Genomic DNA, 26,097 nt, shown 5'->3' on the forward strand with positions numbered 1-26,097 from the left:
GCTGGGGCGATTCCTCCCCTGACCAGCAGGCCACGCTGCTCACAGGTGCAGCCTGGTTCACCCTTGCTCAGCCCTGTGAGGCGGGGACTCAGCCCATCTACTGAGAGTGACCTGGTGCCCAGATTACGTGGCTAGAGGAAGCAGCCAGGATTTGAACTCTGTCCTGCTGGTTCCGGGCAGGAGCACCAGATCTCGGCTCTGCTGGCCTTGGGGCACGCTCCCTTCTCTGGGTGCCTTTGAGTGAAGGTTTGGGGTCATAGCAGCTCGCAGGTGAAGGGATGGAGCCATGTTCTGATCTGGAAGCAGCACGGGGTGTCTGCCCATCGTCTGCGAGCACTGGCTAGACCATCTGTTCAAAGTGTTTAGAAGAGCCCTTTCTTGTGCTTTTCAGTATCTTCTGGTGGCTGCCCAGACCTTTTAGAGTAGAATCCCTAAGCCCTCCAGTGTCCACCAAGGCCCTTCCTGAAGTGCCTCCCTGGGTTCCCACTGTCCCACACTGTCCCCACCCCCTTGCTACCATCCAGATGGCCCCAGATGGACCCACCTCAGGGCCTTGCTCTGACTCTCACCTCTGGAGCTCCATGCATTCCCTCCCCACCTCTTGACACTGAGTTACATATTGATTGTCTTTATTCTCTGTCTCCTCATCACTGGAATGGGGACAAGTGCATTATCCACTTAGCTCCCCCACAGAATCCCCAGCTCAAAGTATATGGCACACAGTACATGCTCGATAAATGGTCTGTTGGATTTTGAAAAATTCTAGCTGGACTCCCTCCTCCAAGCCGACCCCATCCCGGGCCCCTCTCCTCTATGATACAGTCTGGGACGCAAGCGGCTGCTCATGGCTCGCGCACCGCATGGCTAGACCAGCAAGAAGTCACAGCAAATGACATATCCAAGAGCCAGCTATTCGGGTCTGGCAGCCTTCAGAGGCTGGAGCACCTGGAGCTGGGATGGGTCTCAGCATCCATGGAGCCCCTCCCTGGGCTCTGGTTCCAGGGGGTCATGGAGGGCTGGCCTAGGGTGTCTGGGGTGGGGCGGGGCCTCCAGCAGGAGGATGTGGCCCACAGGATCACTGACTGGCCATGGTTCTTCTTGCAGAGGAAGGCATCAACCATGAGTGTAAGCTGTGCAACCAGATGTTCGACTCCCCGGCCAAGCTCCTCTGTCACCTCATCGAGCACAGCTTCGAGGGCATGGGAGGCACCTTCAAATGCCCCGTGTGCTTCACAGGTAAGTGTGCCTGGCAGGGAGCAGGTGGGGAGAGGCAAGGGACCCAGGAGCCCAGCGCTTCAAGCCCTGGCATCAGTTCCTGGTGCAGCGTGGCTCCGGAGTTCATGGGGGACGCCCAGAGGGATCCACCACCCCATAGAGCACATGCCTCCTCTGCGCCCAGCTGACCTGGCCCTCCCGTCTATGCCTCTCAGCCTCTGCACTTCGGCAGCATGATCTCCTAGCCCTCCTCCCACCCTGCTGCTGCCAGGCCTTCCCCCAGCCTTGCCCTTCTGCAATGGGGGCTCCAGGCTCGTTTCTGAGCTGCAAGCTCTGTCCAGCACCAGTGAGGCTCTCCCTTCACTTCCCTCCTGCCCACCCCACCCCCCAGTGTCCTGGCCTGTCCCAGCCCCTGCTGCATCCATGCTCCAGGCTGGAGGGGTCAAGGGCGGTTCTTCCAGCCAAACTCCCCAGCCCCCGGACTGGCTGCCAGCCCGGGTGAGCGGCTGCCCCGGCCCGAGGCGAGTCTCAGGGGCTCTGCCAGGCTCCCCTCCTGCTGCCCAGATGGCAGCCGGTGTGCGTGGGGGAGCCTGGCCTTCCCCTGCCTCCCCCCGACATCTGTCGTCTGCCACGGCGGGAAGCCCACCCTGGGGAGGGCGCCTGGCGGGAGGGGATCTCTGAAGGGCTCACCTCCCAGACACACAGCTGCTTCAGGGCCACCTCCTGTGGGCGCCCAGGGCCGGGACCACCTCGTGGACTCCTGCTGTGTGAGGTGAGGGCCGTGAGCTGTGGGAAGGGGCTCCACTATTGGGAGGGCCCCACACACTCACACCCCTCTGGGGTTCCCAGGAGTCTTGGCATGCACTGGTGCCTCTTCCCCCCCAATCCCTCAGTCTCAGGAGCCCCCACCCATCTGTTACCATCACACTCCATGAGCTGAGTCGGGGCTGACACCAAGGGGCCCCAGCTGCCAGGTCTGCCCACCCAGGACACGGGGCCTGCTGTATAGGGATGGATGTGAGGATGCAGACAACCTCAGCAAGAATAGTGATCCAGGTCCACTGAGCACCTTCCATTGTGCCATTGTCCATTGTGCCAGACAGTGTGCAGAGCTCATTTAATACAGACCTCGGCTCTGCCACCTGCAGAGAGAGACCTTGGACAAGACACTCAACACTCCCAAGTGCCACAGTTTTCCATCAAATGGGGATAACTCACAGTGCCTGCCTTACAGGCCTGTGCTGTAGTCAGGGACTCCACATGCAGAAGGTAACCAGCAAACAGTGATGATGACGACGATGACATTCATTGGGCTAATTAAGTGCCAGGCCATCTTCTAAGTGTTTTGCAAGTATTAAACCATTTGATCCTCCCAGCTGCCCCGGTGAGTTGCCTACTTTAATGGTCCTCTTTTTTCAGATGAGGAAAGGAAGCCCAGAGAGGTTAAGTGACTTGTCCAATATTGCACAGCCTGTGTGTGGCAGAGCTCAGCTTCACTGGCTTGAGCCCTCTCCAGTGGGTGCCCGTGATGCTCCAAATAGCCCACTGTTTGGCCGCTGTGTCCATGCCTGGGTGATCCCCACTCGGGAGTGGTGTGGGACAGCTGTGGTGGGTGGCCGGGCTGGTGTCCCCCGTGTCCTCTGACGGCCGTGTCCACGTCCATGTCCAGTCTTCGTCCAGGCCAACAAGTTGCAGCAGCACATCTTTGCTGTGCATGGGCAGGAAGACAAGATCTACGACTGCTCCCAGTGCCCACAGAAGTTCTTCTTCCAGACTGAGCTGCAGGTGAGTGCCCTGGCCTGCTGCACACCCCACCCTGGTGCTCTCTGGGGCCCCCACTGGCACTCAGGGTCTTGGGGTGAATCCATGATGGTGGGGTCTTGTACTCATCCCCACCCTAACCAAAAAAGCAACAGGCCCTCTGGACGTGTGCTTGTGGGTCTGGAGCCGGTGCTCGCCCTCCTGGCTGGCTGGTGGGGAAGTGGCCTCCTGGCCTTGCTGGGTCAGCATTTCTGAGCAGAGCCGGACCGAAGCAGCTGAGCCTGGAACTCGAGTCAGAGGCTTTTAACATTTGTGTGTTTCCGTGGAAAATCCCTTGCCCTCTCAGGGATTTCGTTTCCCTCACCAGTGTTTCATGATGATGCTCCTCTGGACTTTGGGTCTGTGGCTGGTGGCCCGTATAGCTTGCATGGCTGAGTCCTGGGGTCGTGGGCATCTGGAAGTTGGATCTGGTGTCTCGGAACCTGCAGTGTGCCCAGGAAAGCCAGAAAAGTGTGAGCAGTGGATGCTGGGTTGAGCCCCAACCCAGAGAAAGGGATATTTGCCATGGGTCCCCGAGGCCGATGTGGCCCTCAAGTGTGGCACACAGCCCTCAGCTTCTTCAGCACCCACCTCCCATCCATCCAGGGTCTGCAGTAGCTGAGAGGGTGCCCTTGGGAAGGGAAGATGCTCTGGTGGTCCTTCCCGGACACCCGCAGCCACTTCCCTCAGTGTCCTCTGGGACTCCTTCCCACCTGTTGCTGGTTTTTAAGGACCAAGATCTGTGTCCAGGTGAAACCATCTTCTCACCCACTGGTTTTTGCAAGAAACTCTCATAATGCTAGGGAGGTCATACGCCATCCCAGAAATAGCACAGACTCACACCCAGAGAGAAAAATCATATATATACTGTATAATAGCATCACACACACAAAGCACATTTCCACACATGCAGTTTCTATACATACACACAGAAACATCATTTTCATTGAGTAACATCACAAATACACAGCATCACACCACACCCCAAAAAGTAACACACAGGCATCCACAGAAATACTACACATCCCACATACTGGTAATAACATGGTTTTCAGTTGGGAGGCAGGTTAGGTTCTGCTGCAGTAACAAACATCCCTTAGCTCTGTCTTCAAGTAACAAAGATTTATTTGCTGCTCACGTTACATATCCAGGCAGATGGCCTGGGAGGGACTCTGCTCACAGTAGTCAGTGACCTGGGCCCATGGCGGGTCCATCTCCTATCACGTTTGTGTGGTCACTGAGGCAGGGAGAGGAGGAGATGACAGGTGGCAGCCCAGCTCTCAAAGCTTCACTGGGAAATGACTCGCATCTCGTTCACACATTGTCTTGACCAGAGCCCATCACGTGGCCATGCCCAGTTTCAAAGGAGCGAGGGAGGGAATCTCCCAGTGTCTGTAAGAGGAGAGTTGGCTTCCTCACACCCCCAAGGACCAGGGCACACCAAGGCCCACAGTATCTGCCCACCCTATACACGCGGCCTGCACACTCATGCAGTTGGTGGTCCTGCGCTCAGCATCTACACCCCCCGCCCCAGGGGAGGACAGGGCTGCGGTCACAGCAGAGTCATCATGTCGCTGGAGCTTTTCTGGGGTTGAAGGGGTGCAGCCATGCCTGTTGCAGGGTAGCCTGCTTCACCACGCTGCAGCCCGTGCACTCAGCCAGGCCCGCATAGGCCTATGTGGCTCCTGACAGCCATCGCCGAGAGCAAGTGGAGATACGCCCGCAGAGGGCCCAAGAGGGATTCACCATCCGATAGTGAGGGTCCCTCTCCCATGGCCTGGCCCTGCACCCTGGCTGGGCAGGCAGAGCTGACAGGCCTGACCTCTGACCTTGAACTGCACCAGGTGGTTTGCTGGAAAGCCTATTTCTTTTCCTCCTTTGGGCAGCCCTTCTGAGTTCCTCTAAGTCCTGTATTACTCACACAACCTTTATCCCATCTCAGTGGGGGGGAGAATTACAGAGGCCCAGAGAGGGGATTCTACTTCCAAATGACCACCAGCAAGGTAGCGACCCCATCCAGGGCCCCACCACTGTCTCCGTATTGATCCACAAACTGTGTGCTTCTGTGCCGAGCCTGTGAGTGGACAGGTAGCTGTCCCCCTTCTCATTTGACCAAGGGGGCTGGTGCCAGCCCTGATCGGTGAATGTCTGGGAAGCCTTGCTTGTGCATGGGCTGAGCGCCAAGCACCCTACCTCCACTTGCCTTACCTGCCTGGCCAGCTACCAAAATGGGGCCCAGGTCCCCAGACAAGTGAGCCCTTTTGTAGCCTAACACATGCGTGCATGCTAAGTTGCTTCAGTTGTGTCTGACTCTTTGCAACCCTGGACTGTAGCCATCCAGGCTCCTCTGTCCATGGGATTCTCCAGGCAAGAGTACTGGAGTGGGTTGCCATGCCCTTCTCCAGGTGATCTTCCCTACCCAGGGATTGAACCCGCGTCTCCTGCATAGGCAGGCAGGTTCTTTACCACTAGCGCCACCTGGGAAGCCCCATAGCCCAACACGGCAGGCCTCTCTTAAATGCACCAGCTCATATAAACTATGATTTACTTAAACTTTGGGCTCACTCAGCCCTCTGGTTCCCCCACACTGTCCTGAATACCAAAAGAGGGATGACTGCTTTACATGTTGGCTTAGAGGTTTTCCCCAGAGAAACTTCCCCAGTCCTGCCTTTTACGAACTTCATCAGCATCGCTGTGCCAGAGACCAGCTTTGTGGTGTGAAGATGTAGGCAGCTGTGGTTTCAAGTCTTGTCTCACTTCGGCAGCACCCACCTGGGGCTGCAGACGTCCCAGACTCCAGAATGGTTTGTGTGGGCTGGGGGTTCCCTGGGTCACCCAGTTGGTCTTTACGGCAGATCCTCAAATGCCGACAACCTCACTAAATTATAGCCTTAACGAGTCACTATTTTCTGCAATTAATGATTTTAATTACAGACCATTTAAATGTGGAAGTGTTGTAGTAACGCCAAATGTATGCAAATAATGGCTTTCGTTAAGTAACTCAAAGAGCAATTTTCTGGGTTTTTGAGAGGAGGATTTTTCAGGCATTGAAAATTTCATCATCATTACACTGAAGCTGGAGCTGGAAGACACGTGGATTATTTCCCTCAAGTGACATGTGGTGGTTTGGGGGTGCAACAGAAGACGGGGCCTGGTCCTTGCTGAGGCCTTGACTGGCTCCCCAGGCTGTATGTCATGTCAGTTCTGTGGAGAGACCCAGGGCAGCTGATGTTTTTAGGCACAAGCGATTCTGGACTGAGAGGTCTTGGGAAGATGTGAAATCTAGAGTTTTTCTCACTATCGGAGCATAATTCCTTGCTGTGCATATAGAGGTGATAGAGGGGGGTTTGGGCTCTGGCAGGCTTCGTCTCTGTCAGAATGAAATGTCTGCCTCCAAAGCGAGTGTTCTCTTGGGTTGCATTAATAGGAGCACAGTTGCCAGAAAGACGGAGGCGCAAGTCCTATTCGGTTCTGAGTTCACCTGGCTCTGCCCAAAGACTGAGATTCGTTTAAAGGGCTTTGGACGAACCAGGGCATATTCATTGATTAGATGCTTGAGAGGGAACTCACATTGCTCTTTATTTGTTCAGAGCAGGGAGAGGTGGAGAGGTGGAGTGTCTGTTATGAACAGACACTAGATCTAGAAACCAACAGGACAGTGGTGAGCGAGGCAGAGAAACACCCATAAGGCCTCCGTTCTGGAGGGGACTGACAGACACTTTCCAACGGTGGTCAGTGACATGGAGAAAATAAAGTCAGGTATTGGCTCGAGCATAATGGGGGTGGGATTGGTTACAGCCTGGTGAGTGTGGTAAGGAAGGGGCTTCTCTCTGAGGAAGTGGCATTTGAGCTGAGGCCTGGAAGATGAGAGGGAGAGAGGGTGTGTGGAAGAGAGCCATGAGTGGAAAGGCCCTGTGGCCAGTGTGAGCTGGGCGTGTTGCTGGGATGACAGAAGGTGATGTGGGGCTGAAGCACAGTGGGGTGGGGGGTGGTGAAAGGGGCTGGGAGTGGAGGCCAGGTCTCAGCAAGATTCATAGGACAGCAAAGGTGTTTGAATTCGATCCCCACTGTGATGGGGAACCAGGCAGGGAAGAGATGCTATCTGATTTATATCCTGAACCCAAATTTAAGAAATTTAGCCTTTGAGAGTCACTGACTATTAAGAGACTGAAAAATCACAAACTGAGAGAAAATATTTGCATATCACATATGTGATAAAATACTTGTATCTGGAACATATTTTTTAAAAACTCTCAAAACTCAATAATGAGGGGGGAAATCAACAACAACAACAAAATTTCAATGTTCACCATGTTAGTCTTTAATAACTTTGTGGGTGATCAGTCGCTCAGTCATGTCCAACTCTTTGTGACCCCCATGGATTGTAGCCCACCAGGCACCTCTGTCCATGGAATTTTCCAGGCAAGAATACTGGTGTGGGTTGCCATTTCCTATTCAAGGGGATCTTCCCAGTCCAGGAAACGAACCTGTGTCTCTTGCATCTCCTGCATTGGCAGGGGGATTCTTTATCTCTGTGCCATCTGGGAAGCCCCAGTTACTAATTAGGGATGAGCAAGTGAAAACCACTACATAATACCATGATACGCCTAGTAGAATGACTAAAACAAAACCAAAAAACTGACAAGTACCAGCCAGGGTGTAGAGGAGCAGCCAGAACTTTCCTAAATTGCTGGGGGAATGCAACATGGTAGCCACGTGGCAAAATAGTCTGTAAGTTTCTTACAAAGTTAAGCATACAGTTAACCTATGACCTAGCAAGGCTACTGCTGGGTGTTTATCCCAGAGAACTTGAAAACATACCCATCTGGAAACCTCTACATGACTGATGTAAAACTTTATTTATAATGGCCCCAATCTGGAAACACCCCAATGGTCCCTTCCCTGGTAAGGGAGCAGACAGGTGTATCTGTTCATACCTTGGACTACTACTTAGCAATAAAATGTAACTGCTCTTACATACAACAACATGTGTGAACTGCAAATGGCAAGTGAAAGAAGCTGAACTCAAAAGTCTCCATACTGTGTGATTCTGTATGCATGATGCTGTGGAAAAAGACAAAAATATGGGAATAGAAAACAGACCAACAGTGGCCAGGGGTTGGGGCTGGAAAGAAACAAGGAAGCCTGACCAAGATTCATCTAAACATACAAATGCACACACAAGCGCGCATGCCCCACTCAGCCAGGCAGGGTGCTAGGCTGTGAGCATGCAGCCTGGCTTCAAGGAGCTTTCAAGGGGTAATTCACCAGGAGAAGCCTTGACTGGACTGCTGGGGGAGTGTGGGGACAGTTGCCTTCAAGTGTTTTAAGCTCTGCCAGAATGAGGGGTGCTCAGCATGCTTCCAGTGGCCCCTGACTTCCAGTAGTGGGCCGAGACTCCGGATGAAGATTTTCTTCTCTGACAATGGTGATTCAGGCGCCACTCTCTGGGGTTAGCTCGAGCAAGATGGGAATGAAATTGTAGGGACGTGGGCGTGACTGAATGCCAAGAGCAGGAAGCGCCATTGAGTTTTCAGCGGTCCTGTTCCCAGGAACCAAGTGCCCTTGATCAAGGCAGTGACACTTGCCCCTGCGTCTTTCTGGCTTGGAGCATGTTCTCTCTCTACTGCTGACTCTCCAGGCTCCTCTACACGTGGAGGAGGGTGGTCAGCACTTCCTCCTGTCCTCTCTACTGAGACAGACACACCTGGGTATTTCAACAGAGGGGCTTTAGTGTGCAGATTTCGTTACACAAATAGCCAGAAGGAACACCCAGCTAAGCCAGAAATGGCGACTGCGGCTAACAGCCGGGGTGCAGGCAATGGGTTATAGATTCCTGGAGTGGAAGTCTGGTGGTTGTCCTCAGGTGTGCTGTCCAATCCTGCTCCAGTGAACTGTGGCCCCATGTGAGGCCAATAATAAGTACCAGCCGGGGAAGGGGAGCTGGGCAGGTAGACACCACAGAGGCCCACGATGTGGGTAAACTGTACAAATGGAATAAATGGAAGGTAGTGAGGTGCTTGTCAGAGGAGGTGTGCAAGCAGAACACTTGTCTCAAATGCTGCAGGGGGGCGGGGCAGGGAGCACAGACTTTGTGAGGGTGGCTCTGCATTTGAAGCCTTAAAGATGACTGCAGCCATGAAATTAAAAGATGCTTGCTCCTTTAAAGCTATGACAAACCTAGACAACATATTAAAAAGCAGAGACATTACTTTACTGACAAAGGTCTGTCTAGTCAAAGCTATGGTTTTTCCAGTAGTCATGTATGGTTGTGAGAGTTGGACCATAACGAAGGCTGAGCACCAAAGAATGGATGCTTTTGAACTGTGGTGTTGGAGAAGACTCTTGAGAGTTCCTTGGAGAGCAAGGAGATCCAACCCGCCAATCCTAAAGGAAATCAGTCCTGAATATTCATTGGAAGGACTGATGCTGAAGCTGAAGCTCCAGTACTTTGGCCACCTGATGCGAAGAACTGACTCATTGGAAAAGACACTGATGCTGGGAAAGATTCGGAGAAGACAATACTCCAGTACTCCAGTACTCTTGTCTGGAAAATCCCATGGACGGAGGAGCCTGGTGGGCTGCAGTCCATGGGGTCACTAAGAGTTCAACACGACTGAGCGACTTCACTTTCACTTTTCACTTTCATGCATTGGAGAAGGAAATGGCAGCCTACTCCAGTATTCTTGCCTGGAGAATCCCAGGGACGGGGGAGCCTGGTGGGCTCCGTCTATGGGGTTGCACAGAGTCGGACATGACTGAAGCGACTTAGCAGCAGCAGCAGCTGGGAAAGATTGAAGGCAAGAGGAGAAGGGGACAACAGAGGATGAGATGATTGGATGGCATCAATGATTTCATGGACACGAGTTTGAGCAAGCTCCAGGAGTTGATGATGGACAGGGAAACCTGGTGTGCTGCAGTCCATGGGGTCACAAAGAGTCAGACACAGCTGAGCGACTGAACTGAACTCCATCATTTATCAGCTGTGGGCCTCAGTTTCTTTAACTGTAAAGTGGGTATTAATAGTTCTTACTAACTCATGGTTGTGTTGTAAAGCCCTTGGCGCACCTACCTGTTACTGTTATCATTTACTAGTAGTATAGTTAGCATTGGCCATTTGAGGTTCGGATGACTGGGTGGGGTCCCCTCTGTGTGGTCTTTGCTGTGATTTCATGATTTCTGGCCTGAGCTGGAAAAAAGTGAGACTAAATCTTTCCTCCTGTGGTGCCCAGCCAAGTCTCAAGGCCACGGGCATTGGGGTGTGGGAGTTGCTGGGTGCAGAGCAGGGAGGCAAGGGGGAGAGGGCACAGACTGGGGGCCTGAGGCTGGGTCATCACTCCCCCCTTTTTACATGTTTCCGAGCGCCTTTGGCCCAGGCCTTTTCTCTGGACGCTGTTTCCTCTGCTGTGCCTGGGCTCAGTGGAGGGAGGTGTGCAGATTTGGTTGGGGATGTGAGACAGCCCTGTAAACTGCACACCCCAAAAGTGTCAAGGCCATTGGCCTTGCGTTTCCAGCCTCAGGCCTCAGCAGATGAAGGCCTGGGGCCCTGTGGGCCCTTTGCCAGGGGTGAGCTGACCTGAGAGGAGGGGCGCGCTCCGCCTGCCCAGCCCAGCTGTCTCTGATCCCTGCGGACACCTCTGTGCTCACAGACCCTGGCAGAGACGGCACTTCCTTCTCTCCGTCCTGAGAGCCTCACTGCATCCCAATCTTCATTATCGCCAAGGGGGCCTGTAAGGGGGGGTTCACCGATTCCCAGCCATACACGGCAGGCCTCTGACAGGTGGACAGGCTCCCTGCAGAATTGGCCAGGAAGTAGTTGTAACAGCCACCCCCTGGATGGACACCTAGTATGGGCCAGGCCCTCTTCTAAGCATTTTGCGTGGATTGTCTTCACCGCAGTCCTGTGACATAGGCTTTCCTTTTCCCCATTGACTGATGTGGAAACTGAGACTCCGAGAGGTTAAATGATTTGCCCAGGGTCACTTGCCCATGGCAGAGCCACAGACAAAGCCAAATTGTCTTTGCCACCAAGGCAAACAGAAATCCTCCAAAGTTTAAATGAATTGCCATTTATATGAGCTAATAGATTTAAATGAGGCCTGCGGTGCTGAACTATAAAAAGCCTTGTGTCAGGGGACCCAGAAACTATTTTAGTAGTTGGGCCAAGCAGGTAGCACAAATAGCAGTAACAGGGGATGCAGAAGAACCTGCTCGTGGGTGGGCCCCAGCGGAAGCACCCTGGGGACTGTTCTGCGGAGCCAGGGCTGTGTAGCCGTGTTTGCAAGGCTGCAGCTTGAGGCCAGGAGCCTGCAAATTTTCTCGCAATGAGCAGTCAGCTCAGGCCAGGCTTAGGGAGAGAGGAAGAGTGGGGGCCAGGTTTGGGGAGAGGAACCTCACAAACTCTCACGCTTCCTGGCGATGCATCTTCGTGCTCACGCAGCTTGGCCAGTGCTGTCACAGGAGGCTGAGCTGGAGAAAGGTCTCTGATGCTGGGACGTCTGGCATCCCAGACCTCTGCGATGGGGCTGGGACGGGGGAGTGTTGGGCCTGTCCCGTGCCCTGGAATCTAGACTCCGTCACCAACAAAAGCCTGGGGCCGCAGGAAGCACGTCCCAAGCTGGCCCGCAGCGGCAAAGCGGCCAGCCTGGCGTTGAGCGGGCGCATTTAAAGGATTAGCTCACGCTGTTTGCTTGTGTGTGCCTAATCACGCTGCTTCCAGCTAAATGATTACAATTGATTAAAAGCAGAGCTAGGTATTCTAACTAGCAACCTGGAGCCCGTCCGATGGGGCCAGCTGGGCCCTACCAGGTGGAATCCTGGTACCCAGCCAGAGGGAGGTGTCTGTGAGCCAGGGGCGTGGTCTGAGCCCCAGGGGGACCCGTCCTTGTGAACACTGACTTTGACCTTTTCCCTCATTCCATTTCACAGACATTTACTGAGTACCGGTTACAGTCATCATTATGGGGGCCTGGGCTGTGGCTGTGAACGGGTACATAGGTCCCTATGCTCATGAAGCTGACATTCTGCAAGAGATACCAATGATAAGTCAATAAATATGTGAACGAGGTCATTCCAGATTGCAGAATTTTGAAGACAGTAAAACACTGCTTTGGGACAGAAAGTGAAATGTGTGTGTGTGTGTGTGTGTGTGTGTGTGTGTTGGGGCAAGGAGAAGGGACTAACAGGGCTGGAAAATCAGACCAGGGGGTCAAAGAAGGCTGACATATCAACTGAGTCCTGGAGGTTGAGAAGGAACCAGTCGGGGGAAGAGCTGGAGGAATATCTGGGAAAGGGAACAGCCAGTGCAAAGGCTCAGAGGCATGGACAGATTTGGGGAGTCCGAGGAACAGAGAAAAGGGCAGTCAGGCTGGAGAGGAGTCAGGCACCCTCTTGCTTCACTCTTCTGGCCGTGCTTTTCTCAGCTTCTGTGATCCACATGCACCTGCCAAGTCTTCTGCTTGAATGTTCTTCCCTTCTCCTCAGTCTTCAGGCCCCAGCCCAAGTGGTCCCTTCTCTGAGAAGCCGTCCCTGATTCTCCCTCCTTGGACTTCTCCAACCCTGCATTTAACTCCCTGATCCCTTTGCATATACAGATTGCAACAACCATGTCTACACCTGACTTCCCACTCTAATGTGAGTTTTGGGAGGGCGAAGCCTCTTTCTGCCTGCCATCCATCCATCCATCCATCTACCCACCATATGTTTCACCATATTTGTTTTTAGCTTCTGGAAAGTAGGAAACAAAGAAAAGAGAACACACACAAGGAAAGGAGTCAAAGAAGAAGAACTGCAACTGAAGACTCTAGGAGCCCATTTTTAAAATTCCTGGTCCTTATAAGATGGGTAACCAAGGAGCCAGTTTCCTTGCCTCTTTGCGCTGCTGCTATCAGATCCAGCCAGATAATTATAACTAATAATAATTAAAAACTGAAAGTGCTCTAGGCATGTACTTAGCATTTGACTCTTTGGCTGAGCTTTCCATGAGCAGCAGCATCTTCCTCCTTCCTGTTTTAAAAGACGGCCCATCTGTGCCACCCACCACTACACAGAGGGCAGGGCCTGGCTGGGCTTGGCCAGGGGTGCGAGAGGGAGGTGCCTGTGACACCCAGCCGTGGTCCCAGGCAGTGAGCACCTGTTGCAGGCATCGGAGTCCTTCCCAGGTTGCCCCTCCTCCGTTGCTTCTGATTGCAGATGCTTGCCCCTTGCTGGCCTCAGCTGTACAGTGGGTTGGACCATGGCCTTGTCCGTACAATGGGGTGGGATCCACTGCCTCGGGTTTTGTGAGGATGGACGGTTCCCCTGCAGAAAAGCACTTGCCGAGCCCTTAGAATATAAATCTTCCTGTCGGTAATTACAGCACATTTAGGGTATGATTCCTGAGTGTCCTACCTTCCCCGCTAGGGCAGGAAACCAGAGACCAGCACAGCCTGATTTCTATTCATCTTGGCGACGTGGTGCGGTGGTAACCACACACCCTGACTGCAAATCCCAGCCCCACTACCGAGTGGCCCTGTGACTCTGAGCAAGTCACTGACCCTCCTTGGGCCTCAGCGAATGGGGCGGGTAATGACAGTGCCCGAAGGCCCATCAGCCCCAGGTCTGGTCAGAGTCCAGGTTTGCTGAGCATCAGCCACTGCCGTTGTCACTGTTGTGGCCTGTGGACTTCGGGTCACTCCTTCACGGCTCATTCCTTCAGCCCATCACGCGTGGATGTGCGCTGTGCAGCCCACGAGATTTGCTGAGCACCTACTACGTGCCAGGTGTGTACAGGTTCTAGGGATCCACAAAGGCCTACGTCTCTCAAGTGCTGCCCAGAGGGAAATAGGGAACTGATGAGGACAGACAGAGTCCTGATTCCACACTTGCGGGGCAATCTTAGCGGGACTGCGGTGCCCTGCGGAACCCACAGCGGGGCCCCACGTGACATCGCAGGAGGCCCGGGCGTGGCCCCTTCCTCTCCGCGTCTGCAGGCCTGTCTGTCTGTGTCTCTTAGTTTATTTAGTCCTGGGCGGGGCAAGGCCTTGCCTGCTCATCGTGGTCCTCTGTCACGCTGCCGCCACTTGCGGTGACTGAGCCTCCTGTGGGGCCGTGTGTGCAGGTCTAGGATCTGCGTCTGGAGAAGACTGAGGGGTGGGCAGTGACTCATCCTTGTCCTTCTGATGCCCAGACTCGGGCCTGAGCCCCTCACCCCACCATAGTCAAAACGAGGCAGATTTCCTGAGTGTTGCCAGGGGGCCTGACTCCACCTCTTCACACGTACAGTCTTTTGAGGCCTCTCGAGTGTGGCATCTTATGACCTTTGTGGCACCAAGGGGTAAACTGAGGCTCCCTTGGGTCACATGGCTGCTAGAGTTGCAGGGCTGTGAACACAGGCAGCCTGGCCCTAGTGTCTGTGTTCTAGGCCCCGGGGTTGGGACAGAGCAGGCCCCTGGGTGCTGGGTGCTGGGTGCAGGCCTCACCTCCCAGGAGGACCAGAGTTCCAGAAGATGACTCGGAGGTCACCAGTAGGTGACTGGAGCCTGTGGATGCCTTGCTCTGGGGGGGCTGCGGTTGCCGTGGTCACTGCAGAGAGGAGCAAGGGAGCGGCAGGCCCGGGAGGAGTTGGGCTTGGCTGTGCCCAGATGCCCTCGTGGCCCCGGGGCCCTGCCTGCTTGAGCGATGCAGTGTGTGGAGGCCCAGGTGGGGACTGGGCTTGGGGGGTGGCGGGGGTGGGGGGGCGGCGGCCCGGAGGCCTGGCTCCAGGCAGAGATGGCACTTGGAATCGGCCTCGGGCTGCCCGTCTGCCCGTCGGAGCCTGTCATTCATGCCCTAGGGCGGGGGGCCAACCAGCTTTAGAGGGGCACCATGCCATGGCGACAGATGGGCGTGGGGGAGCTGCCAGGAGCAGAGGCCGGCGGCCATTGTGTGTGTTGTAAGCCCAGCCCCTCGCCAGCACTCTCCCAGCCGGGACCAAATGCCTTCAGTTTCTTAGAAACAATAATGCGAAGAACAGTGGGTGCCGTGTTGGTCCAAGGCCCCCAGAGGTTGGCATCATGCAGAGCCCTGCCCCCCCATTGACTTAGAGGCAGCTCGACGTCTTCTGAGACACAGGGCCTGGGGCCCCGGGGGCGTGAATCTCAGTTGCTTCTTCAAGGCCCCTTTGATCTTGGCATGTGACCTCCCCTCTGAGACTCACCGGACAGCGGGCCGATGCTGCCTCTCCTGGACCGTAATGTCACTGCCCTGCTTCCCCGATGGGAGGCTTCATACTGTGTCACAGAGCTAGTAGGTGGCAGAGCAGAGCCTCAGGGGCGGGGAGGAGTGGAGAAAAATAGAAACAGCAACAACCCCAGGCCCTGCGGGGCGCCCTTTGCATTGATCATCCTGTTTTATCCTCAGGATGATCCTTTGGGGCCAATGCTGCTATCCCCATTTTGCAGAGGGGAAGACTGAGGCACAGTTGGCACTAGTGAGATTTGAACCCAGTCAGTCTGGCTGTGGTGCCCGAGTGTTGAACTGCTGCCCTGATAACTGTGGGCAGGCTCTCTGCCATTGCAAAGCCCCACACGTGTTAAAAATGAGGCCTGCTTTGTCTCAATACCTCGGTTTGTCCGCTCAACCTGTTGGGAGTGGGCTGGCTGCCCCCTGCCAGGATGCCAGGGTCTGGGTGGCTGGAGGTGGTGGGTGGGGGGCGTTGCTCAGCCCCCTCCGGCGGAAAGATGAGAACTGGGTGCTCTCGGCGGAAGCCTGGATTGCACTCTTTGGTCGAGCAGGAACAATTACTAATGACATTTAGAAAGAAATTAATGATGAGAAATGCAAGTTGGCATTTCAGGAGCGCCAGTCAGCAGCCGCGCGTCAGCGCTCACAGGAGAGGCGAGGGGAGGGGGCTGGGCATGGGGGGAGAGGGAGGAGACAGCAGAAATTAATTTTGCTGTGTCAATAATGAATGTGGCCCCACTAGCTCTGCTTCTGGAGTTTAGGCAAAATCAAGCACGGACTGACTGGGGCTCGTCCAGGGGTGCAGGGGGAGTCTCTTGTGTGTTGTGATGTGTCTGGGCCGGAGCTGGTGCAGGTCCAGTTCCATGTTTCGGCTCAGCGGCATCAGGGGCCAGAGTGGCGTGGGCAGGGGACAGTGAGCTGGGAGGAGGCAGCCTTAGCACCAAGCCATTTGTGCTCAGCCAGCTGCATCACTTAGCAAGCTGCTTTGCCTTTTGGTTTTGTTCATTTTTTGTTTTGTTTTTTGTCGTGATGTGTGGCTTGCAGGATCTTAATTTCCCAACCAGAGATTGAACCCAGGCCCTTGGCAGTGAAAGTGTGGAGTTCTAACCACTGGACCATCAGGGAAATCCCTACTTTGCCTTTCTGAGCCCCGGTAAAATGGGGACAATTGAGACATGTGAAGATAATGTATGAAGACCAGGCAGCCCAGATTTGGCACATAGCAGGCACTCAATATATGGTAATTGTTACCATATTCCACTGACATATTTTAAGATGCACAGCTTTTCTCATTATAACATCTCTTACATTGAAATACCTCACTTGGGTGTTATAGTGTAACTGGTCTTTTTTGTTTGTTTGCTTGTTGTGATATATCAAATATGGGAGCATCTTATACCCTCTGGGATTTTAGAATAGATAAAATATGCGGTAGGAAGCATGGCAGAGGGTGAGGAGGAACCAAGATGCTGAAGTTATCTGGGAGAGGGGCTGGGGTTCCCAAAGGGAGCATACCAGCCTCTTTGTTCTCATTAGAATGAGGGAGAACGGTCCCATCCAGCCTCCCCTCACATGGAAGGAAATGTCATTATCATGGTAATGTTGAACATTTTTACGGAGTGGAGGGTGAAAACTCACAGCCCATGGCCCTGGGGATTTTGGAGACTTTAAAGGGCACAATAAAACACAGAAATGGTATGGACCTAACAGAAGCAGAAGATATTAAGAAGTGGTGGCAAGAATACACAGAACTATACAAAAAAGATCTTCATGACCCAGATAACCAGACGGTGTGATCACTCACCTAAAGCCAGATATCCTGGAATGCGAAGTCAAGTGGGTCTTAGGAAGCATCACCACAAAGAAAACTAGGGGAGGTGATGCAATAACAGTTGAGCTATTTCAAATCCTAAAAGATGATGCTGTTCAAGTGCTGCACGCAATATGCCAGCAAATTTGGAAAGCTCAGCAGTGGCCATAGGACTGGAAAAGGTCAGTTTTCATTCCAAACCCAAAGAAAGGCAATGCCAAAGAATGTTCAAACTCCCACACAATTGCACTCACCTCACATGCTAGCAAAGTAATGCTCAAAATTCTCCAAGTCAGGCTTCAACAGTACATGAACCGTGAACTTCTAGATGTGCAAACTGGATTTAGAAAAGGCAGAGGAACCAGAGATCAAATTGCCAACTTCTGTTGGATCATAGAAAAAGCAAGAGAGTTCCAGAAAAAGATCTACTTCTGATTTATTGACTACACCAAAGCCTTTGACTGTGTGGATCACAACAAACTGGAAAATTCCTCAAGAGATGGGAATACTAGACCACGTTACCTGCCTCCTGAGAAATCTGTATGCAGGTCAAGAAGCAACAGTTAGAACTGAACATGGAACAACAGACTGGTTCCAAATCGGGAAAGGAGTATGTCAAGGCTGTATATTGTCACCCTGCCTATTTGACTTATATGCAGAGTACATCACACAAAATGCCAGGCTGGATGAAGCACAAGCTGGAATCAAGATTTCCAGAGAAATATTAACACACTCAGATATGCAGATGACACCACCCTTATGGCAGAAAGCAAAGAAGAACTAAAGAGCCTCTTGATGAAAGTGAAAGAGGAGAGTGAAAAGTTGGCTTAAAGCTCAACATTCAGAAAATGACGATCATGGCATCTGGTCCCATCACTTCATGGCAAATAGATGGGGAAACAATGGAAACAGTGACAGACTTTATTTTTTGGGGTTCCAAAATCACTGCAGATGGTGACTGCAGCTGTGAAATTAAGACACTTGCTCCTTGGAAGAAAAGCTATGACCAGCCTAGACAGCATGTTAAAAAGCAGAGACATTACTTTGCCAACAAAGGTCCGTCTAGTCAAAGCTACAGTTTTTCCCGTAGTCATGTATGGATGTGAGAGTTGGAATATTCATTGGAAGGACTGATGCTGAAGCTGAAACTCCAATCCTTTGGCCACTTGATGCGAAGAACTGATTCACTGGAAAAGACCCTGATGCTGGGGAAGACTGAAGGCAGGAGGAGAAGGGGAAGACAGAGGATGAGATGATTGGATGATATCACTGACTCAATGGACATGAGTTTGAGTAAGCTCCAGGAGCTGGTGATGGACAGGGAAGCCTGATGTGCTGCAGTCCATGGGGTCACAAAGAGTCCATGGGGACACGACTGAGTGACTGAACTGAACTGAACTGAAAGGGTTATTTATGTTTCAAAATGCAGATTTCTTACAATTGTAGTGGCTAACATTAATATAGTCCTTATTACGTGCCAGGCAGTGTTCTTAGCACTTCCATACATTGAGACATTCAATCCTCACAATGCCTCTATTATTAAGATAACTGAGATGAGGCGCCGAGAAGTTAACTAACTCTGAGGCCACAGAGCTCGTCAGTGCTGGACCGAGGCCACCGGCCCCAGATTCTGTCTCTTTACCGCCACACTAAATGGCTAGATTTCTTGATTTTTCTCCAAATGAGAACTGACAGCCCCTGGACCACAGTCCTGCATGGCGGCAATCAGCTGCCCTCTTTAGACATGGGAATGTGAGCTCTGGTTCAATACCGCCCCCCACGTGGTCAGCCTCACCTGGTTCATTACCCACTGGGGCTCTGAGTCTGGGGCCCCGGTATAGCACTTCACAGTTTGCAAATATCTCATGGGCGCCTCAGCAGCCGGGAACCACTAGACACATACTTTACACTCACCATTTTGCAGACCCGAAAACTGAGGCTGGGAAAGAGCAATAAAGCTGGGAGAAGTGGGGCCTGGGTGGGAGAGGGGATGTCTTCCACCCATCTGCCTTTGGGTGTTTGAACAGGGAGGCAAGTGGGGCTCCCTGCTCTGCAGCTCAGTGACTGGCCCCCTACTAAAACCAGACGTGGACGCACAGGTCAGTAGCTGCACCCCTGTGGCTCAGCTCAGTTTCCCCATCCTTTCTGAAGCTGCCAGCTCAAAAGCACGGGCTCATCCATGCTTTGATGTTGACAGCGATGGCAAACCCTTGTGGTTAGTAGTAACTGTGATAATAGTAAACATCTGTGTACCATTTCACACATCTTCAGCACTTTTCTATATATTACCTAATTTGAAAATAACAAGGCTATGAGGTAGATGCTATTTGTCCCACTTTTCAGATGAGTAAATAGGTACTTAAGTGAAGTGACTTGCCTTGGGTCACATCCTTATATTAGGTGGCTAAAGCAGAGTTTGACCTCCAAAGCCCACTGTATTTCCACCAATCCTTCCACCTCCTCCCCACTTATTTATTTCTGCACTCCTCTCTCTCCTCCCACTCACTCATCTGCCACCCATCCACTCATCTGCACATTTGTCCATCTATCCATTCATCCATCCATATATCCATTCATTTATCATTCACCCACTCATGCACCATCCATTTCGCCTTCCATCTAGCTACACATCCAGCCAGCCAGCCATCAGTACTGAGTGCTAAGTGCTAGGAACTACACAGTTTTCATGACACCTTTCTCATATGCTCTCAATTCCATGCTTGACTGCTCTCCATCCCTCCTCTCACCCTAGAGCTGGGCGTGTTCCCACACACACGCACACACGCACACCCCTCTGATGAGTTGAGAGGAACAGGACAGGTTGGGGATCTAGATGGTCCTTGGTTTGCCTCATGGAAACCAGCAAGTTCTGGTGGTGGGAGGGAAGGCAAAAGGCTGACCTACAAGATCAACAGCAGACCCATTTTGTGTGTGGGCAGTGACAATATGCCCACAGTTCGGTTGGAAGCTGAGTTGTGTACAAGGGCAGATGAGGCCTTGCAAGCTGGGCCACAGTGTTCATCAGCCTCGTCAGCAGGCCCAGATCCCAAGGAGCCCTGCCTTTCTAGATCAGTAAAGGTCACCCTTAGCCCTTTGCTATGTGCCAGGCTGGACATCCTCTCCAAATGGACGAGGATATACCCCCAAGTGTTTTCATAAGAACCTTCGAGATCATTAAATATAATCGGTCTCAGCTGCAGTTTTGATCGCTGGTGCATGCACACAATTCATCACAGCAAATTAGGTCCATCTTCAGGACTTCTGGCCCTGTAGCCTGGGGGTCTGTCGGCGAGGGGCTGGGCCATGTGGCTCTGGAAACCATTTTCGGGGGATGATAAGTCATGCTTTCTGAGGAGGACCACTCTCAGAATCATCTGCCAGGATAGCTCTCCCTCTGCAGGGTTTAATCTTCTAGAAATTTTGAGGATGCAGGAAAGTTTTCCTGTTAGCCAAAATTTGGAAGAAAGAAGAAATGGATATGATCAAAGTTTTACAATACCATTTATAAGACCTGAAAACACTGGGTTAGTTAAGGGACCTGAACGTATATGTTCTGTATAATTAGTGACCGTGTGACCTAGATTTTCCAGAACAGTCCTGATTTCAAGTATTTTGTCCCAACTATTGGCTATTTGTCCTGATTTTGGGGCTTGTGAAATATGACGACTATCTATGAAGCTGAGTTTGCTCATCAAATTTTAAAGCTGTAAAGGTCTGGGAAGATTCCAGAACAAAATTACAAGGAAAAATTCTCTCCCACTCTTTCCCCTGACATGGCAAAGCATGCCATAGGTGTACCTGATGCTCGGCTCCCTGTCTCCCTCACTGAAGGAGCAGAGGAACACGTCCATCCAGCAGGGTTTGAAAACTGTCAGCGCCTCAGTCCTTTGGACTTGGCGGTGACTGCAGGGGACGCCTGTCTGCAGTGTGGCTCAGGGCGTGAAGGTCTGCAGGTCTCACGAGGTTCTCTGTCCTGCGACCTGGCCCTGGGAGACAGGCCACCGATGGTAGCCATAGGCTTGGGCGCTGCAGAGGAACCCCTATGCACCACGGGGATGGAGAAGGTCTTGGCCTTGCAGCCATGCTGGCCAGTGACGTGTCCCCTAGATGCTGCAGCTCCCGCCTGGCCAGCTGAGGCCTCTACAGGCTGCATCCCACTGCTGCGGTCCATGCAAATTCCAGCCTCCAACCCTAGAACCAAATAGGTGAGGGTTACAGCTCAGGATTGGCCCTGGCATCTTGGCTATAGAATGCAAAATCTCACCCTCCCAATCTGCCTGTTTACAAAGTGAGATCCCACTCATTTTCTAAGAAGATTGTGGTAAAATACACTTGGAGCTTCCCAGGTGGCGCTAGTGGTAAAGAAGCTGCCTGCCAATGCAGGGGACGCGGGTTCAGTCCCTGGGTTGGGAAGATTCCCCTGGAGAAGGAAATGGCAGCCCACTCCAGTATTCTTGCCTGGAGAATCCCATGGACAGAGGAGCCTGGCGGGCCACAGTCCATGGGGTTGCAAAGAGTTGGACACAACTGAGCGACTAACACACAACATAAAATACACTTACATAAAAGTTATCATTTTAACCACTTTTTTTTCCGGCTGTGCTGGGTGAACGGGGACTGCTCTTTGCTGTGGTCCACGGGCTTCTGATGGCGGTGGCTTCTCCTGTTCTGGAGCACGGGCTCTAAAGCACAGGCTTCACTAGTTGGCGCACGGGCTTAGTGGCTCCGTGGCACGTGGATCTTCCCTGACCAGGGATCGAACCTGTGTCCCCTCCTTCGGCAGGCGGATTCTTTACCACTGGACTACCAGGAAAGTCCTTAACCGTTTCTAAGTAGACAGTGCAGTGGCTCCAAGTGCCTTCACGTGGTTGTGAACTATCACCACCATCCACAGATCTTTCCCATCTCCGCAAATGGAAACCATGTCCCCGTGAGTGAGTGACTCCCCTCCCTCCTCCCGCAGCCCCTGGACACCACCATCCTCCTTCCTGCCTCTTGGAACCTCATAGAAGTGAGTCATACCGTCTTTGTCCTTCTGTGACCAGCTCATTGCACTTAGCGCAGTGTCTTCAAAGGATCCCCCGACTTCTAAGGGAAAAGTACAACATGCCCTGGGCGGGGCTGGGGACACAGGGAAGAGGAGCAGCCTTGCTTCTTCTCCTCTCCCTGACCCTGTCAGTGGAGGCTTCTCCTCACTACCGTCTCTCACTGGCTCTTCTTACTGCATTTTTAGCAAACACAGGCTTGGAACTGACACCGCCCAGCAGAGAGGGGAGAGACAGGGCCCCCGCCTGCAGCCCACAGCCTAGGGTGGGCCAGGGAAGCAGCCTGGTCATGGCATGTTGGGGAGAGTGCTAGAGGGATACCTGTGCAGGTGCGGAGCTGAACCAAAACAGGGGTCCCTCATCACGTGGGCAGGAAGGGCTTTCCTGGGGCACAGAAATCAGGGGCAGAGGAGCCTAGGGAGGAGGGAGGGAGCCTCGGGGCCATGGAGTGGCTGCCAGGAGGGCTGAGCGGGGAAAGAGCTTGGCCTGCCTGGGGAGCTGGGAGAAGGCAGTTGAGGCTTTAGGGCCAGCAGGCGCCGGACCTTGTAGACCTGTCAGACCTGGGGTCCAGGGCCTGGGTTTCTTCTGGGTGTGGTTGGAACCCACTGGGAGTTAAGCAGAGATCTCACCTCCCTGCTCCCTGGAAGAGAGAATTTGGGATGTGTCTCTCACGGCTCTCTATTCTCTCAGCATCCCACTGCCGTGAGGAGGGACCACAGTGGGAACCAGGCCGTTGGCAAGTGGGGGCTGGCAGGTGTGTCCCCGCCGGGGTGGGAGTCAGGGCGGGTTAGCTGCACTGTGTTAGTCGCATCAGTCGTGTCCGACTCTGCGACCCCATGGGCTGTAGCCCGCCAGACTCCTCTGTCCATGGGATTCTCCAGGCAAGAATACTGGAGTGGGTTGCTATTCCTTTCTCCAGAGGATCTTCCCAGCCCAGGGATTGAAGCTGAGTCTCCTGCATTGCAGGCAGATTCTTTACCATCTGAGCCACCTATGTGAGGAACAAAAAGCCAAAATAACGATAAATGACCCTGAACCATTTTCAGCATGCTGTCAGTGTAATGTCTGTGTGTGTGTGTGTGTTCATGCCAGCGCACTGGGATTGGGTGGTGTCCATGAATGTGTGTGTGACTGTGGTGTATCTGTGAGACTGTGTGTGTGTGCGTGTGTGGCTGTCCACGAGTGTGTGTGTATGTGTGGGCTTCCCTGATGGCTCAGCGGTAAAGACTCTGCCTGCAGTGTAGGAGATGCAGGAGATGTGGGCTTGATCCCTGGGTCGGGAAGATCCCCTGGAGGAGGACATGGAAACCCACTCCAGTATTCTTGCCTGGAGAATCCCATGGACCGAGGAGCCTGGCGGGCTACAGTCCATAGGGTCGCAAAGAGTCTGGACTCTTCAGACAGGACTGAAGCGACTTAGCATGCATGCACGCACGTGTGTATCTGTGTGCATTTCATTTGGGGGTACCTGTGTGTGTGTTTGGAACCCAGTGAGGGATCTTGCAGAGATCTCCCACTTCCCCTGTCCCTGGATGTGTGACTGCAGGACGTCCGTGAGAGTGCTTGTTTGGGGGTGGGCAGAGGAGCCCCGTCATACCATGCTGAGTTCATAAGTGCCCCCAAGGGCAGTCCCCTCATGATGCACGGCCCTCTCCTTCTCCCCCCTTTAGGCACGGTGGGTGATGGCTGGGATGGGTCTCAAGTTCTTTAGAAGAAAGGGAGGTACGAGGGGGATTATCTTCAAGACTCTTGAATGGGTGGTTATGGCAAACTGGTGCTGTTCTCTCAGAGTGCTTGAGGGAGGGGCTGCCTGGAAAGATGGACATTTTAGCACTTCAAAGTGTGACCCTAGGGAAGGTGGGTTTCCCACACTTGCTCCCACCTGGCACCCCTGGAAACCCTCAGGCTGCGCCCCTGGAAACCGCCCATGCAGCAGCGGTACCCAGGACCCGGGGGACCATGCTGGCCTCAGCAGAGCTTCCTCTTCTGTCCTCCATCCTAATGATGGGCCACGTGCCACCTAAAAGCACTGCCTGCACCCCCCGCCCCGCCCCCGCCAACTGCCCTGGGCATCAGCCACTCAGTGTACTGGGAGACACCTCAGGTGTCTTGAGGGCCTTTCAGAATACCGGCGGCCTCAAGCTGGCAGCCCCGGGGGCCAGATGTGACCTGCAGACATGTTTTCATTGGCTGATCATGCTTTATACATTGAGATGTTTTGCATATATATTTTTTAAAAATCTCCCATGTTTCAGTTTTTCCTACAGAACCAGGCGTGCTGGCCGCACTGGGCCTGCATTCCCACAGGGCCGCCATTGCCTGGAGCCCACAAGGGCTGCCCCTTTCCTGTGAGGCCCGGGTTCTTGGGAGGCCACAGTGCTCACCACACCTTACTGCTGTGCACCTGGCTGGCCTGCTGGTAGACCTCACAGCACCCTGAGCCGCAGGCCGCGGTCCCGTCCGGGCGTGGCTGTATATGGTTGGGGAGCCCTACCCACACAGCCGTGTCTCCCCAACATCAGCCTCTGTGTTGCCATTTATTAAGCTTTACTGTGAGTTTAGCAGTAGCAGTGTTAGTCACTCAGTCGTGTCCAACTCTTTGCGACCCCACAAACTGTAGCCCACCAGGCTCCTCTGTCCATGGGATTCTCCAGGCAAGAATACTGGAGTGGGTTGCCATTCCCTTCTCCAGGGGATCTTCCTGACCCAGGGACTGAACCCAGGTCTCCTGCATTATAGGCAGATTCTTTACCATCTGAGCCACCAGGGAAGGTCTAACTGTGAGTTTGGGGCCCACTAATAGGGTGTTCCGTGTGTGTGTGTGTGTGTGTGTGTGGTGTGTGGTCTTCTTTGACCATCACTAGGACCAGCAGACGTGTTCTCAGGGAGGAGGAGAGCACCCTTCCCTCTCGTGGTCTCGGGAGCCCACTCTTCACACACCATTTTTTTTTTTTTTTAATATTTCCTTTTCTGTATTTGGCTGCATTGGGTCTTCGTTGCTGCACGTGGGCTCCTCATCGTCTCAGGCACTCTCTCTAGTTCTGGTGCACGGGCTCAGTAGTTGCAGGGTGCGGGCTTAGTTGCCCCAAGACATGTGGGATCTTACTTCCCCGACCAGAGATCGAACCCTCAACTCGGGCACGGCAAGGCAGATTCTTAACCCCTGGACCGCCAGGGAAATCCCCCCGTGCCATTTTTAATGGAGCGTCAGCACCGCTGCCTTCGGTGTCTCTCCTCACACTCTGGTGGCCTGTGCGACCTGATTCCTGTCCTGCTCCAGCGGGGCGTAATCCTATCTTTCAGAGACCTGACTCAGACTCTTTGGGGGCAGGGGGCCGTGCCTTATTCATATTTGAGATGAACCCCAGGAGCTCGCTCCAAGCAGGCACTTGGCTGTGTTTAACGTGGACTTCCTGGTGGCCAGTGTCAGGCCAGCATAGTGTCCCCTCCGGGAGGGGCCCGAGTCCACACGCAGGGAAATCGTGGCCACCTGGCACATGATGGCTGAAACCCTCGATTCTCGGCCCTTAGTCCCAGAGTGTGCTGGGTTCCCGGCCCCCGAGGGACCCCTCCTCCCTTTTGAGAAACAGCAAGAGTGGCGGCCACATTAACTCCGGACTCGGGGGGTCAGGCTTGTCGCTGAGGAGAGGCGGATCTGTAAGCAGCCCTGGAGAGATTTCACCTTCCTCTGCCCGTGACATGGCCATAAACCCTCGTTTTCCCTTGCACAGCTGCTTGGTAAAAGTCGAGTGGCTTGCCTGCGATTCTGTGCTCACAAACAGACCAGCTGGGCCCATTTGCATGCTGAAGTGCAGCTCCCCGGAGCCTGCGGGCCCTCTGGGCAGGTATTACTAGCTCCCTTGTTTTGTTGGGTGACTCTGAATGGGAGCCTGTTTACGGGCTGAGTTCCTAATAGAAGGCTTCAGTTCCCTCCTAATAATCTATTCTCCGGTGGGTTTTATTTCCAAAGCACAGCTGTATAGAATCTGACCCCTTGGGAGTTCATTGGGCTTTTTTTTTTTCTTC

General features: G+C 53.3%; 1 protein-coding gene across 4 annotated transcripts in view; it reads left to right on the plus strand.

Annotated features, from left to right (window-relative positions):
* ZNF423 (zinc finger protein 423) overlaps positions 1 to 26,097 on the plus strand; it is a 341,617-nt gene that overhangs the window by 307,029 nt on the left and 8,491 nt on the right. For all 4 annotated transcript variants that reach the window (XM_043434686.1, XM_043434687.1, XM_043434688.1 and 1 more), the window contains 2 exons: positions 1,105 to 1,236; positions 2,885 to 3,000. In XM_043434686.1, the coding sequence (XP_043290621.1) occupies positions 1,105 to 1,236; positions 2,885 to 3,000 (248 nt within the window). The remainder of the gene's footprint in view (positions 1 to 1,104; positions 1,237 to 2,884; positions 3,001 to 26,097) is intronic.

The sequence above is a fragment of the Cervus canadensis genome, chromosome 18 (assembly GCF_019320065.1).
Source record: "Cervus canadensis isolate Bull #8, Minnesota chromosome 18, ASM1932006v1, whole genome shotgun sequence".
NCBI lineage: Eukaryota > Metazoa > Chordata > Mammalia > Artiodactyla > Cervidae > Cervus > Cervus canadensis.